This window comes from Ricinus communis, chromosome 3 (assembly GCF_019578655.1).
Source record: "Ricinus communis isolate WT05 ecotype wild-type chromosome 3, ASM1957865v1, whole genome shotgun sequence".
NCBI lineage: Eukaryota > Viridiplantae > Streptophyta > Magnoliopsida > Malpighiales > Euphorbiaceae > Ricinus > Ricinus communis.
The window spans coordinates 28,603,349-28,619,482 of record NC_063258.1 but is presented as its reverse complement, the minus strand read 5'-3'; the positions used below and the strand labels follow the sequence as shown (position 1 = coordinate 28,619,482).

General features: G+C 33.2%; 3 protein-coding genes and 1 pseudogene across 3 annotated transcripts; 2 read left to right on the top strand and 2 right to left on the bottom strand.

Annotated features, from left to right (window-relative positions):
• The first annotated feature begins 363 nt into the window (after window positions 1-363).
• On the top strand, window positions 364-1,865 carry LOC8272504 (annotated as a pseudogene).
• A 1,908-nt stretch (window positions 1,866-3,773) lies between these two features.
• LOC107260874 (RING-H2 finger protein ATL1) lies at window positions 3,774-4,940 on the top strand. Its single transcript, XM_015716202.3, has one exon. The coding sequence runs from the start codon at window positions 4,054-4,056 to the stop codon at window positions 4,600-4,602; it is 549 nt and encodes a 182-aa protein (XP_015571688.1). The 5' UTR covers window positions 3,774-4,053; the 3' UTR covers window positions 4,603-4,940.
• A 1,198-nt stretch (window positions 4,941-6,138) lies between these two features.
• LOC8272505 (vacuolar protein sorting-associated protein 2 homolog 1) lies at window positions 6,139-8,226 on the bottom strand. The gene is made up of 5 exons (XM_002514022.4): window positions 7,997-8,226; window positions 7,690-7,820; window positions 7,316-7,420; window positions 6,565-6,825; window positions 6,139-6,463 (listed from the first exon to the last, which is right to left on the bottom strand). The coding sequence occupies exons 1-5, from the start codon at window positions 8,031-8,033 to the stop codon at window positions 6,326-6,328; spliced, it is 672 nt and encodes a 223-aa protein (XP_002514068.1). The 5' UTR covers window positions 8,034-8,226; the 3' UTR covers window positions 6,139-6,325.
• A 3,609-nt stretch (window positions 8,227-11,835) lies between these two features.
• Window positions 11,836-14,840, bottom strand: LOC8272506 (protein BIG GRAIN 1-like B). The gene has a single exon (XM_002514023.4). The coding sequence runs from the start codon at window positions 13,453-13,455 to the stop codon at window positions 12,271-12,273; it is 1,185 nt and encodes a 394-aa protein (XP_002514069.1). The 5' UTR covers window positions 13,456-14,840; the 3' UTR covers window positions 11,836-12,270.
• Between the last annotated feature and the right edge of the window lie 1,294 nt (window positions 14,841-16,134).

The window sequence follows — 16,134 nt, the reverse complement described above, 5'->3', positions numbered from 1 at the left end:
TTATATAGTGAGATTTAATATCGATCTTGCGATAACCTTCCATTTTTTTTCTTCAATAGAATGAATCAAGTTCTTGAACTAAATTAGGCCAAAAAGAAATTGAGAAATTACACAAATGTATAAAAAGGGCAAGAAATATTTTTCCAAAATATAAACCAATGACACAAGTGATTGTGATTACAAAATGAATGCATAAGGAAATACTTGCATCGATACATTGAATAATTCCAACTTCCAACATGAAATACAATTAATTAAAGCAAACAGGAATTGTGAATGTTACAATTTTTTTGTTCTTATCTTATATAATACATTGCATATATTTATACGCTGCAGAAGACATAATCGAAAGCTTTTCTGGCAATGGAGAAGAACAATATTAGTAATACTGTCGTGATAGTTGGTGCAGGCCCTGCTGGCTTAGCAACCTCTGCATGCTTCAATCGTCTCTCCATCTCTAACATTGTGCTAGAAAGAGAGGATTGTTTATGGAAGGAAAGAGCCTATGGTCGTCTCAAATTGCACCTGGCAAAGCAATATTGCGAGCTTCCTCACATGCCATACCCTCCTGGCACGCCAGCATTCGTTACAAGAATGGGCTCTGTTAGTTACTTTGATCAGTACGTGTCAGGATTTGATGTAAACCCAAAGTATAATAAGTCAGTCAGGCGTGCATTTTATGATGGAGATAGTGAGAATTGGCGAGTTGAAGTGAATGATATCTTGGATGTATACGAAGTTTATGTTGCCAAGTTTCTTGTTGTTGCAACTGGTGAAAATAGTGAAGGGTTTATTCCTACAGTTCCCGAGTTAGATAGTTTTGGTGGAAAGTTCATTCATTCAAGTAAAACAATTTAATGGGAAAGATGTCTTAGTCGTCGGCTGTGGAAATTCTGGAATGGAAATCGCTTATGATTTATCCAACTGTGGGGGCTAATACTTCCATTGTTGCTCGTAGTCCGGTAATTAATTTTTTTCTTTTCATAATCATATAATATGACAGAAAATAAGAATAGCGTCGTCTATAATAATTATATGTTTGATTTTGAGTTTGTATATGAGGAGTGTGATGTATAATTGAAAAATTAAGTTTAATTATTTAACATAGTTAAAAAATTTATATGCAGGTGCATGTTCTTACCAAAGAGATGGTATTTCTAGGCATGAACTTGTCAAATTTCCTGCCTTGTGATTTGGTGGACTCGGTGGATGTAATGCTGGGCAAATTGAGATATGGGGACAATTCCAATTATGGACTTCAAAGGCCGACTGAGGGACCATTTTATCTTAAAGCAAAAACTGGTCGATCCCCAACCATTGATGTTGGCACCATGGACAGAATCAAGAATGGAGAAATCAGGGCAGTACAATTTTTGGTATTTAATTAAAGTATAAGATTTCAGAATTATGATAATGATTCTGGGTCGATGGATTCAGGTATTGCCGACCATAACAAGCACCAAAGGAAACAAAATTGAGTTTGCAAATGAGACAATTAATCAATTTGATGCTATTATCTTTGCCACTAGGTACAAAAGTACTGTGAGATACTGGCTTCAGGTATATGCTAATTGATTTGAGCTAATCACAAATGTTCCTTCCAATTAATTCTTAACCTTTCATTTTAAATATAATAATAATCATTAATATAGCATGTAGGCTTATTCTAGATTATGCTAATTATGTTTTTCTCTTTTTAATTATTATTTGGAACTTTTGCAGGATGACAAAGACTCTTCAATGAGAGTGGAATGCCTAAAGGAAATTATCCCAACCATTGGAAAGGAAAACATGGTCTCCATTGTGTTGGATTTGCCAGGAGAGGATTGCTAGTTCATCGTTCCAAATTATGTATAGATATTTAAGGGTATTTTAAAGTTTTAATGATATATTTCTATATATAAATTGGTGAAAATATGTGATTTTACCTCATTTAAGTTTAGTTGTCTATTTTCAAAAATATTAGTAAAAAGAAGAAAATATGGAGTTAAAAGAAACTTAATAGAATATATTTGTGTCAATGCCCAAGATTAAGACGCACAGACTGCTAAGTATAAGGCCCAAGGAATATTTTAGTCATTTTGTATAATTATTAGAATTTATATTAAGAGTTATTTATGAGATAGTATTTTGTGGAGATTAAAATACTTAAAGTCTTATCTATTAAATAAACTTATATTAGTATATTCATCTCTAGAGAGATTTATTTAAAGTAGGACTCTCCTCTATGTAAATCTCTGCAAAACTGTAAAGAAGGAGGAAGAGAAAGGAAGGAAGAAGGACGGGATTTTTCTCCTACCTGTTCTCTACACCTGTCACCATTATTCTCTTCATAATTATCTACAGTTCTTCATAAACACTTTAGTTTTAGTTTTCATTATTTTTTTAGGATTTAAGGAGCTTTTTAAGAAGTGGAGACTGAGGACCAATCTTCTTCCTACTTGAAGAAATTTTTGTTCTTGATGGAGCTTTTTACTTTCTTAATTTTTGTCTTTCTATTTAATATCATGATTATTAAGTTAAATATGTTAGGCTAGTTTTCATAAATGTTTAGGTTAGTCTTTCTACTTTTGTATGAACCTTGTCATTATTTATTTAATGAATGATTTCTTTATCTTCGTATTTTTATTAGTTTCAGTTATTATTGTTAGTTAACCATCATATTAATTTAGCAATAATAATTGTTATGAAAATCTTTAGGTTTAAAAGTATTAGAACATCAACTTTACTTTAATCTATATTTGTATAAGAAACATGAGTTGCATCATTAGCTTGAGTGATTTAGAAAAAATGCACATCGCCATCTCATTCATTAAATCTAGGCTTAAAGTAAAATAAAAAAATTACTAAATAAATGCCTAGACTAAAAGCATATAGTTTTAAATCATAAGCATTTGCATTTGCATTGCATATTTATTTATTGTTTAGTTACTTTACTTTATGATCATTATCCTCTCAAATATACGATTTAGAGTGTTTAGATTTACTTTTATTGTTTTGTGTTGATAATTAATCTTTATAATAAGTGGCCTCATAGTTCTCTCGTGGTGAACTTACCCTTACTATAGAAAGGGTTCGTACACTTACGAGTATTAAAAAAGACATACCACTGGGGATTCCCATTGGTGCACAAAACATAGCAAAGGATATCAATTTGGTGTCGAATCAGAAAGATATCTGATAAGGATTTTTCTGCATAAGCTTATCGATGCACCCTGTGCTAATCATAAGCGGTGGTTCTTTGGTTAAAGAAATAGGTGGAAGAAGTTTTTTGTGTTTGTAATTTCTTTTCTTTAATATCTGAATCAAAAGAAGAAAAAAAGGCTGCAATTAGGTGATCCGTTTTTGTAAATGGTGTTGACATTGGCATATGTTGATTTAATTTACGATAAGTAGTTGGCAAAAATTAGATTGGAGAAAAAAGAATAAAAGAAAGCCCTAATTATATCATCTTATGCAAATTCTAATTAATCAAGGCACCTTCCCCTTGAAAACTCCCACATCGCTGGGGAAATAAATTTCTCGCCATTGACACCAATGGAAGTCACCGCAATTTATTTCCTATAACGAACTAAAAATAGCACATATATTAACTGTTTATTTGTCTGCATATGATATTATTACTTTAATTATAAATATTTGATATTCAAATGATACTTTCATGGGCACATGTATTCATATCACTCCCTGGATTATGATTAAGGATCCTAAATAATATATTAATCTCCAAAGAATAGAAGAGAAACAAAAAAAGATTTAAGAATTAATCCAATCTCTATCAACGACAGTCACCATGCATTTATCGTCGGCTATTCAGTCATTACACCTATCTTTTTGTCTTTCTTTCTTTACCCTTTCTACTACAAAATAATACTCTGGTTTTTATTTCTATAATAATAATAGTAATTACTACATAACAACCACGCCTTTCGGATTAGCTACAAAATACTAAATTAATACGGCAGATTCCAATCTTTTCTCCATAGAGCAACCAAACATGCCATAAATTCCATAACCCAATTCTCCAACCAGGAAGAGAGAAAGATTATCAGTATGGGTGATGTCTCGAGCCCATACATTCAGCCGCCCCCACTTCCTGCACAGAGAAACAATATGCCAATGGTGTACTACGGTCTTGTAATTATAGGAACAGCTGCTATAGTTCTAGCCATATACAACCTTATCATCATCAGGTGGTGCACACATCAACATCGTCAGGACCACTCATCAGGCCAGGGACCAAACCGATTTGTGGAGGTAACAACAGCTAGTCAAAGTTCTAGCAATTTATTGACAAGCTTCAAGTACAAGAAAGATAATTTGATTGCAAAAGATCATGGCAGTAGTCACTACGAATGTGCAGTTTGCTTATCTGTGTTTGAAGATGGGGAAGAGGTAAAGAAATTGCCAGGATGCAATCACTCTTTTCATGCTTCTTGTATAGATATGTGGTTATATTCCCACTATGATTGCCCTCTTTGCCGTGCTCGAGTCGACCCTCTTCCTCCTTCCTTCTACCGTCGACATTCAGTTCCTACTGCCTCAGACAATTCTCAAGAAAATTTGTTGGGTGGGAACAATCATTTCTTGCCTCTTTCTTAGTCATTAATTTAAGCTGCAAATCTGCTCGCTATCAGGTCACAAGCAGTTCCTGATTTTTTATTTTTATTTTTTTCCATTTTTCTTTTCTTTTTCTTCTTCGGAGGGTCTGTTTTTCTTGTTCTGTTGTATTTCTGGATTAGGAAGGTAAATCTGGACGGCTTTTGTTGATGATTACTATGATTGCTTTGGTAAGCAATATCTTTTAATTTTCTTTTATTTTTTTCCCAATAGATAAGAAGTTTCCATAGATGGTTGGGGATGTACATGTGGTGTGAGTTGGTATTGACAGAAGAATATTATTAGTCCACTTTGTCTATACAATATTCCTTTTCTGTGGACTTCTTCGGGTGCCACTGGATACAGCTGATGGTTTTGCAATGCTTTAATTTTGTATCGAGAATTGAGGTAGTCACTCTGTTGATTTGATGCGTACTTAGACAGGGACAGCCACATATATATATATAATATATATATATATATATATATATATATATATATATATATTGTGTGTAGAACCTCTTTCCATTTCTGGGTTTTTGGTGTATACTGTACGAGTTACAGTTAGCATTGTGCTTCAGTTGAAATAAATTGGTATATGATTCTATCAAAAACATCAAAGGAAATTATAGTTCCTTTTTTGTTTAGTATACGTTTTCCTTTTCCTTATTCTTTTTCATTCAAAAGAGTTCGAGTAAATTTGAAGTATTTTTCCGAACGAATTTAGGAACACACTTCTCAAACTCGTGTTGGACCATCTGCATGCATAAAAATGGGATGCTAAATGGTATAATTAATAACAAACTCATCAAATGGTAAAATAAATTTGGAATATTAAAGCGTCTGCAGTTAGCTTGGGAGTTCTACACGGAGAGGAGGCACCTATCACAATAAACTAATGAATTTATCCCTGTCGTCTATATTTCCCCTTTCTGTATTTCTTTTTCTTCTCCTTTTCTTATAAGAGAAACATGTAATTCCTTTTATCAATGGAAGTAGTAGAGACCGAACCCTTTAGTTTTAATAATTTATTTATTTTTGTTTCAGTTGCTGTAATCAAAAGAACTCATGATGACTAGCACTCGAGCATTGAATATCCCAAGTCAAATCCCACTCCTTGTTAATCCAAAACACATCAGGAATGCTGCGAATAGAACATCCCATTTTAGCACTGACTTCTCCTCAAAGGGCCAAATAGCACACGAGTTTTAATATGTTTGGATTGGAACAGAGGAAAAAATTAAGATAGTTTATTTCATTCGTCCGATTTTACATACTTGTTGTATCTTCAGTTTGCAGCCTAAATTCACTTGTTTTATTTGGTAAATGCAAATCTGTGAATGTCTTCTATACAATTCTGTTCACATAACATGCGTTGCTTAACTTTAAGTTGGGTGCCATCCATTGGTTTTTCTGGAAGAGAAAATTGTAAATAGGAACTTCCGAGTTCCACGAGAATACAGGTGTACGTCCGTAAAGAATACAGGTGTACGTCCGAATAAAACTTGGGAAAATACATGTGTGTAAAAGAGATTTAAAGAAAAAGAAAAAAAAAAACAACTCTCATTATAGATAGTGTACGAATATCTAGATAAATAATTCATGGAATCTCCATTTCCCCCGAAACCGAGAGTTAATAACTCCTGGCACTATTTTATCGAAATTACACGGCCCAAATGATATATGTTCAGAGTAGATAATATTTTACAAGTGTAAATGATAAAGACTACATCCTTCTTAGATTGTCTAACCTTGCCTGTAAGTCGCTATCTATCCCACTATCATCAGTCCCAGTTGCTTCCGCTTGTGCAACCTTACCCTTTGCAGCTGGTGCAGCTACAGCAGATGATGGTGCATTCACAAGCTGCAAAAATAAGGATAGAAATGTTAATATGCCTTGATGCATCTTTCATGGCCAAGTAAAAAATGTTAATATAATATGGCTTGATTACTTGAAAATATTACCTCTTGATTGATGTCAATTCCAATTTCGTCAAGAACTTGGCTAACTAGCTCTTCTGTTTCTTCCTCTTCCTCATCCCCTTCCAAAGCATCATCAATAGCATCTCCCATGACCTCAGTCACCATTTCCATCTTCTCATTCTGCCTCTCGAACTCTTGCATGATTTTCTGCAGTGATGGCAAGTTCATTTGCCTATTCATTTGGCCCATTGCCTTTGTCACTCCTTTCATTGCCTCGCCCATTGCTTGTGTTGATTTCAGCGTCTGGATATCATTTTCAAAAAATTCCAATTCAGCATATATAATTGAGGCGTTTGAGCAAAGATAAAAAGGTTTAGTGAATTTTACAACAGTGTAAACTCAAGCCCCCCATATTCTTCTGTGTATCTCTTCTCAATTGATCAACCTCAAGGAACAAAGTTTTTTTTTTTTTTTTTTCGTGTGCGCGTGTTAGCAAGCTCTATCTTAATTGGAATTTCAAACTTCGTAACTTCTAAACGTTGGCTTTACAAATTGCAAATCGCCTACAAGACTTCACAGACTGCACGCATGCCACTATCAACACAGGGAGTTAGACCGTGCAAGAAGAGAAAATCTAATTGTTCTCCCCAAACGAAGCAGAAGAAAATGATTCTTCGGATTCAAATAATCTCAAAGAGTACTATCACAATTGCAATTCTAAGAGCTAGTTGAAAAAAAGAATGGATTGAAATGGACAGAAACAGAAAAATAAATAAATAAGAGCAAATCGTACCTGTATTCTAAGAGAAACACCCTGGAGCTGTGACTTAAGCTTATAGAATTTCTCAATCTGATGTCTTGTTCTAATAAGGTCCTTTGCCATTACTTTTACAGCTCCCTGAGAATAAAATATCACACCACCATGTCATATATACATTATGAATTGATTATTTCTTCTTTTTAAACTTTTCAGTAACTGAAAACATATAAAATTGAAAGCTTTTACTGACAGTTATATCGACAAAAAGTACAATTTTATATTTTACGTATTATTTATCCTAAAACCAAAAAACATTTTATCTATTTAATCTGCAGAACAATAGCATGAAGAATTCAAGAATCAAAAAGCAGAAAAGGCAATGAATTAGACTCGGTAATTAAGCTTACCATTTGGCCTTGCTTAGCACTTTTCTTAATCTCAGCAATAAGTTTCTTTTCTTGAGTCTGTAAGCCTTGTCTCTCCCTCTCTATCTCTCTTATTGATTTGTCCAGCATCCTCTTATTTTCCCTCAGAAGTTCTGTTACCATAATCAATACCATCCAATTTCAATTTCATTCTGAACTCACCAATCATTTTTCATTATTCATCAAACTCACTATGCAAACAAATAGCAATATCACCAATCGAACACAATAATATTTGATCAGACCATATATAATAAATCAAAATGTAAAGAGAAAAAAAGAAAAAAACCTGCGGGAGTTTTTCTCTTGCCGAAAAGGAAACTCATGCTTCGGGTTTGCGGATGTATAAATTTGGATAGTAAAAACTTGTTCAGTAATCGGAGGTAAGTTGATCGGATCTGATGATGATCGCGTGTGTGATTAGAATTATATTGGGAGATTGCTTAATGAGGTTGCGATTTTGATCGTCGAAAAGCGAATACCAGTCCAGCTGCCTTTTCATTACGCGGTAGTGGTTAAGGAAAGGAATATTGATAATCAAAGTACAAGAGGAACCATCCTAATCTACACGTGGTCCCCAGTTGCTCATTTATCTTGATTGAATAATGATTGGGCTTTGTTATACATTTGGGTTTATTGGATACTGTTATAAGACCCATAAAAGTAATTTATGGGCTTCTTTATGAGTAGAGAGGATCTCTGCCTAGCATCTCTTTTTTTTTTTGGTATTTTTGCACAAAAGTGACTGTTCGAATGACCTATCTTAGAATGATACCACTTCAGTTTGGCAATTGGCTCCTTCTTTCATTGAGCCTTTGCTTGTTGCTAATGATTATTAATTTAAAAAAGATAATCATTTATTGGTTTTAAAAATTAATTCATATAATTATTTTAATGATTTTTTTATAAGAAAATAAAAATTATTAGTACTCGATAAGGAAATAGTCACTGAATTACTAGTTCTTATCTGCATTTTAAGAGAATTACTAATTTTCTTAAAAATTACAGTCCACAGCCCATTATTATTTATCTTCGTACCAAAGATTTCACCCAAAAACATTTAAAGAAAAAGAAGAAAAAGCCTTTGAGATTAAGAAAAGAAAAAAAAAAAAAACGAAATTGAGATCTGGAATTCAACACATCCTATCATGATAGCTGTTGGAAGCGCGTGTTGAAAGGCAACGCGTAAGCAACATAATAATAACGTCAGATGCCTTTGTTACATTGAAAAAAGCGCATCTCTTTTTTTATTTTATCTGACAGAAAGAAAAGGGTAATTGAGAGAGTATAAAATTACTGAACCCCACGCCACATTTACACGTCTGTTTTTCACACTCTCTTTTCAGATTTATTAGTATTTGTCATACAGCAAAAGCTGCATGCAGTGAAATCACTTTGCAGTACAAAAAAAAGAAAAAGAAAACATTAAAATCCAGTGCACACGAGTGCATGTGGGGGGAATGCCGTTTTGGCTTTTAACCAGCATTACACACACATCACACCTGCAAGCCACGTGCGGTTTTGTCCCTTCTGTTTGTTCTTTGGAGCTCCTCACTTGCTGCTCTCATTTCTTTCCTTTCTTCTGTTGCTGATAGATTCGCGGTCACACGTTAATCAGAAAACTCAATTCTTAATTCTTTTTCATGCGGTGCTGATAGTTATGTTTGGTTAAAAATTTCAGGTCACTATAAAATAAAATATAATATCTAACTATTTGTTGAACTCAAAATTAAATCTATAAATTAGATTTTAGTAGCTTTTTTATTCATTTTAATGTCACTTTAGTCGATAAATTTAATTTCATATTAGACAAATTTACTAATCAACTTGAAGTATTGGTGTAAAGTTGAAAGCTTACTAATCTTGTACAAGAAAGTAAAATAATGAACTTAACAATTACAAAGGAAAAGAGAATTAAGCAAGACTCGGTCAGGCAGGTATTTGCTTTGCTTCATAAGAAGAAGAAGAAGAAGAAGAGTAGTTTATGGGAACTCATGGCCCAAATGAAAGTTTAGGGTCTCAAGTGATAAAATATATAAAATTCAGGGGCTAAACATGCATTACGCCTTTATTAATCCACGCGCTCTTCTTAAATTTGAGCTTCCCTGCTTTTGGTTTTAGTCTATAAAATTCTTCCCTTATCCTATTCTGCCAGGTGGAGTGACCCCACTCACTTACAGGACGCACTTCTTTTTGCGTTCAAAAGCTGTGGGAAAGTTTTATTAATTAATTTTTTAAGAATTGGTAAGCAATAAGGACGACTAATTAGTACTCCCACAATTAAAAATTTCGATTGTAAATCTCCCATCATTCTCTACACATATGATATTTACAGAAAAGATTATATATATATATATATTACAACGTTATTCATATTATGTAACTTATATTCTATTAAAAATAAATAATGATACTAAATTTGAAATTAATAGCAATATTATATGATAAAAGCTTATAAATAGAAGTATATATGGTATCCGAAATAGACAAGAAAGTTCCCTCTAGCCAAATGAACACAAAATTATCTGTAGAAGAAGGGTGACAATTGTTAAAGCAGTGATTTAATTATAACTAATAATGCAACTTGGCTAACTTAATAATAGAAACAGGACAATGTGGCACGAGTATTATGCATAATATTGGCCAAGTGACAGCTAATGCATATATCAAATTATGAAAGCCCCCTCTACAAAAGTACATTTGAGTACAGCGTATGCATCCTGTATCCAGAGGGTGGCAACGTACGTAGACCCTCTCCATCAAGACAAAATTCCATGGAGGCCTGGCCATAGCCCTACAGAAGTAGAGAGATTGCTAACCAGAAAGTGGTCCTCTCCCTTTCATAATAATGCCTCGAGCAATATTGAACATCGATCACTTAATAATTGGAAACATATTGCATGTAGCACCACCACATGATCCTGTTACAAATTTTCAATCCTAACTCGGGTATATGCCAAAAAGATTTGTTGTTTGGTAGGTGAGAAACATAACCCTCTATTGCTTTCTGGCTAAATGCATAGTGGGATTTGTTGAGTTCTCTAACTTGTCTTTCTTCTGCTTTTGCTCTTAACATTTGTTTTCTCTCTCTCAACTCTTAGCCATTGCTATAGCTTTTAAAGCAAGATGCTTCAGCCATTTATAGGATTGGAGAACAGTTCTTCTTTTTAAATTTCTTTTCTATGATTATATGTATCACATCGTGTTACTTTTATATGGAGGGGCATTTCTATTTTCTCCTTCTTAATTTGCACCATCACCAAATTGACAATGACACATTGCAAGAATCATTATATAGATTTACATTTGTGATTCCTAGTTTCGTTTCAAATCCTAGTTGAAAATGAAAAAACTCAAATGTGGTCTATGATGAAAACCTACTGAATGTCTACTGCAAACCTAATGCATTTATGAAAAATTGAATAGTAAACAATCATCTGGGACTACTGTTTGTAATTTAGCTTATGGCTAAAAAACCTCAAGGCAGGAGCATTCCTGTGTGAGAAAAGAGTAATCTTGGCTTTAGCAAAATTCTTACTTTAGAATTGTTTTCTTGATTTCTCTCTTCTTTTTGGGCATGGGATAATCAAGTGATTGTGTTTGTAAGTCAACGATGGTGGCCACTGGAGAGTCACTTATGTCTCCTTGTAAAATCCAACCCATGGAATATAATCTTATCTTTAATACTAAAATGCCCAGTGCAAGCTTTTTTCAATTTTTCTCCTTTGGTGAAAAAGTTAGTTTGTATTTTTGATAGCTATCATGTCTGATCCTGCTATATTTTTGACTTTGAGATTCCCTTGTGTGTGACCCTACTTGTCTTCGATTTATTTATAATCATGTCATCTTTGTGTTATTCCTGTGTGTGCGACACTGAGATCATTCTTGGATTATCTTCCTCATATCCTTTGAGAACTTGCAGAAATAAACCATTTTGAGTTCTTACAATTTGCGAACAGAAACTGAAACTCCTGATGATTCTTGATTCATTGTGCAATCTCCAATCAGAAAGAGATAGTGGCATTAATTCAAGATTTGATTTCGTTTTCAAGGAATTATATGTTTCGATATTATTTAAGAATATACAGAACAGCGAAAGATTAAGAAGAAGAAATTAAGAGATTAAAACAATTGATATTGTCCGGCTCATCAAGTAAATCTTTATTAAGCTATAGCAACTAATTTCAACGCCAACTTAACTAATCACCTCTAAAATTCTCCACTCCTGCTATCATTTTAAAAGTGGAAAATCTTTTAACTTGAGAGGTTGAGGCCATGTGCTGAGGCAGTGAAAAAGCAAGAACATCAATTTCTCTTTTTCTTTTTTGAACTTTCTTTCTAAACTTCACCTTTTTATGTATTGCTTTTAACGGTACACAGTGTGGAGTGTTGAATATTCTCACTGTTTTATGTTCTCTTCAAACTTATATAATTATTATCATCAAAGAAAAAAGAAGTTATTTCATTAACTAATAATTAAATCCTCCAGACCCATAATTACATCGATTAAATTCTCACCACTTTTTTTTTTTTTTCTTTTCTTTTGGTGTTACATTCGAGAAACTACAGAATGAAGCCATTCGCAATGGCTTGATTTCTTTTAAAATTTGTAGTTTCATAAACTGGTAATTCTTCTCTATACCTTCCAATCCCCATAAGATGATCTAACTCAAAAAGATCAGAACTTGAACAACTTTGATTGTCCTCATCTTCATCACTGTCTTCATCATCAACAGCATCACGATCCTGAATATAACTATGAAATCCCCTGAAATCAAATTCACTGATATTCTTCTTCTGATAATTTCTGATATACTTTGCACCTTTACCAGCATCTTCTTTGAAAGAAGAACTCTTAACGAGTTTTGGAGGGACAGGCGTTGGCATCAAGCCTGGATCGTCTTCATAGATACATTTATGGCCACAGGGTCTTGAATCCTCATCAACAATGACACTAACTGGACAGAATCTAACTGACCTTTTGCTTTTATTGCCATTGCTCGCTTTCCCTCTTGAAGGCGGAGTTTTGCTTAAACAAGAACGTGAAAAAGATGTAACCGAAGAACAAGCAGACTTTGATTTCCGGTCTGTGGCAGTACTGACATCATCCATAGCTCCAATAGAACACATTTTTACTTTCTTTGCACTTCCCGGGCTGAAAATAGAATTCAGGAAACTAGCAATTCTGCCGCCTGGAGAAATTGGTTGCTTGACTTTCTTTAGTTCTCCATATATTTTCATTGCTTTTAGCTTTGTCCTGGAAAACCCTCCTTCGCATTTCGGCTTCTGTTGCTTATCAGAAACTTGCTTGCTTCTTTGCTGTGTTGTTGTTCTTCTTGAATTTTCAACGCTTGATTCAGTTTCTGAGGATGATGAGAATACGCCTCTGCCTCCTCCAACTCCAGAGCTAGACTCTGAAGAAGTAGAAGTCGAATTAGAGTGAGTTTGCTTCTCCATCCAGCTTTCTAACAGAATAGCTCGACGAAGAGTAGATAAATCTTTTTCTTGTTCAAGACAAGTATCGCGCCGAATTGTAGAAACAGATTGGGTGCGGGTGCTCTGTTTCTTGATCACGGTAGTTTCTTGGTACTGCTGACTCAAAACTTCCTCTTCGCCGCAGCCAGCGCCGCCGTTAGATTCATCAATGGAACGATAAATGGCATCTAGTAAAGATGAAGAGAAAGACGGAGTTCTTTTTCTCTGAGGAAGCGGGTTTTCCCTAGAAGAAGAGCTCTCTTTCTTATACATAATATTTTTGTTTTTCCCCTCTTAAAGTGTACTGAATTTGGAATGAGTGCACAAATAAACAGAGCAAACAGAGTGCTTATAAAGAGTGAAAGGAAATGAATAGGGGCAAGAGATGAGAAGACAGCAAGATTTAGTTTAAGAGAGTTGTGTCTGCCAAGAGAATGTCAAAAGCTGCAAGATACATTAATAGAATGGGCAACTAGCACTGCCTCATGTGAATGTGAAGAAGAAGGAAGGAAAGAGAAATTTTTATATTTTTCTCCTTAAAGAAAAAAAAAAAAAAAAATAGAAAATCTCTATGTTGTTGGGTTGTTTTGTATGTGAAAATGTGCTATGTCTACTTAAAAAATGTCAATCTATTTATTAAAAATTAGTAATTTAAATTTAAATTTACTATTTATTGCTTATTAATATTTTAATGATAATAGATAAAAATAGGTACATTTTATTACTAAAATGCGTTTTTTTATTTTTTTAATGAATAAATATGGCTATTATCCATTGTTAACACATGTTTTGTTGGGCCACCAATGAAAAAAAAGAAGTAAAAGAAAAAGGAAAAGAGTTGGAATTGTGCGAGAAAAAAATAATAATAATTTTAAAAGGGGAAGGCCGTGCGTGCGGGTAAATTATAGTCGGGGAGATTGACAGGGTGGCAGTTGAGTGCAAAGGAATTGCTTCTATTTTATTTTTCTTAATTTGCTTCACTGTCTCTTTTTGGGCGAGGTGGAATTTTTTATTTAATTTGTTAATTTTCATTTTTTACTTTTATTTAGTGGTTTTGATGTGAGAATAAAAAGAAAAAGAAAAAGAAAAATAGTAATGATGAGAAAGTAGGTCAGAGGGGTAACTGAAAATTAATGATAGCTCAATGTGAGGTGAAATGAAAGTCTGATTTTTTATTTTTTATTTATTTATAATTTTACTTTTATCTTTGCATTTTTTAAAATGGTTATATGTCAAGTTTCTACTAAATCATGTCATAAGTCTTTTCATAAGTTTGTTATTATTATTATTATTATTATTTACCCTGTGGTGATGCCTTTTGCTTTTCTTATAATTGGCTAACTTGCTTTCTTTAGAAAAAAAAAGAATAAAAAATAATAATAATAATATTTGGTTAACTTGCTATATACTTTATTTAAAATCTCTTTTAAAAGTTCTTTTACTGAGTATATTACTAAATTGACGTTTAATTTTTGTCCAAAATAAGTGGAGATTAATGATACTTTTAGAAAGGAGGAAGGGGGAAAAAACATAAATTTAAAGAAATAAAATTTTCAACCATCAATTACTAAGAAAATTAGTGATTGACTTCACACAAGGGATAATGAAGTGAAGAAACAATATTTGGATTGACATTTTTATGGTTTGGGCAAAAGCTCATTTTGGGCCCTAAACTTTTAAGGCTGAGTCGAAAATGAGTTTTTGAAACTATCTACTACACTACTTTCGATTTTAGGCCACAAGCTAAAGAGAGCGAGTATAATATGTTAATCATTTATCCATAATTAAAATTATTGTCGTTTTACATATTTTTAATTTAAAAGAATTCAATTTAAAAATAATAATAAAAAAAATATAAAAGAAAGACAATGACTATAAACAGTATGAGAAGAGAAACTTCTAACTCCACTTATGGTAAATAAATGATAAAACAATTAATATTTTGCTATTTCATAGAAGATTGAGGTTAACTGGTCACAAAAGGTCAATTTTAGTCTGTTTAGACTCGGCTTCAAAGTCCAGGGGCCAAACTGAGCATTTGTCCTTTGGGCTTTAGGTTTTAGGCTGAAGCATGTGGCTTGGAAAGTTGACCCAATAGGCGGCAGTTGAGCAGGTCCCATATGCCAGAAGATTGTTCTCGCTTTGCTCCATCCTGTTTCCTTACTACACAGCTACGGTATGTGCTGGAATCTGGATAGATGGGTCTCCTGTTCTTGATATATTTCCACCATCTTGGTTAAGTTCTAGTTTCTAGGCCTAATGCCATCAAAGGAAAAGCAAAAGAAAGAAAGAAACAGACTGCAAAAACAGCAATGTAAGAACATATTACACCCTAATGCTTTTGAAAATATTAATTAGAATTGAAACAACAGAATTAATTCTGAATATTAGTTTAAAACGAGTTTTGACGAAGCTTGAGGCATGCAAGAATGATATTGTCCTTAAGGATTTATTTTCTAATCTCTCAGGATTCAATAAGTAGTAGTAGAAAATTTTCTAATCAAGTAAAGCAGAGAAAAAAAAAAAAAAAAGAGAAAAATGTAGGAAGCTCAATGGATGAAATACTTAGTAAATAAATATATCTATAATATTAATTTTATAATGTTATAATACAACGTCCATAAAAAAATATAGCAGATATTTTCTATATCAATTAAAGATTACTAAATCAAAAAATTGAATTGGATTAAGCTAAACTTGTATTGAAAAATAAGAGTAAGCAGCGAGGGTTGAATTATATGTGGTTGCCAAGTGGGCAGTAGAGTTAGAATGTAGTTTGATAATTCGCTGGTGATGATCATGGGTTCTTCTGAGCAGCTCTTTCTCGTGCTTAATATGGCATGTCGCCCAATTGATTTTCTGCATATAGAATGAAAGAATTATAAATCACATCCAATTGAATTGGTAAGGTTGTTTAATTTTTAGGATATGTCACATGCCCAACTAATTACT

Bases quoted from the DNA above. Each gene is read 5' to 3' on its own strand.
- LOC8272505 (XM_002514022.4), bottom strand. From the start codon at position 8,033: ATGAGTTTCCTTTTCGGCAAGAGAAAAACTCCCGCAG. The intron at 7,421-7,689 runs GTAAGCTTAATT...TTTTATTCTCAG, and splicing joins GTGCTAAGCAAGGCCAAATG to GGAGCTGTAAAAGTAATGGC. The intron at 6,826-7,315 runs GTACGATTTGCT...AATGATATCCAG, and splicing joins GTGTTTCTCTTAGAATACAG to ACGCTGAAATCAACACAAGC.
- LOC8272506 (XM_002514023.4), bottom strand. From the start codon at position 13,455: ATGTATAAGAAAGAGAGCTCTTCTTCTAGGGAAAACCCGCTTCCTCAG.
- LOC107260874 (XM_015716202.3), top strand. From the start codon at position 4,054: ATGGGTGATGTCTCGAGCCCATACATTCAGCCGCCCCCACTTCCTGCA.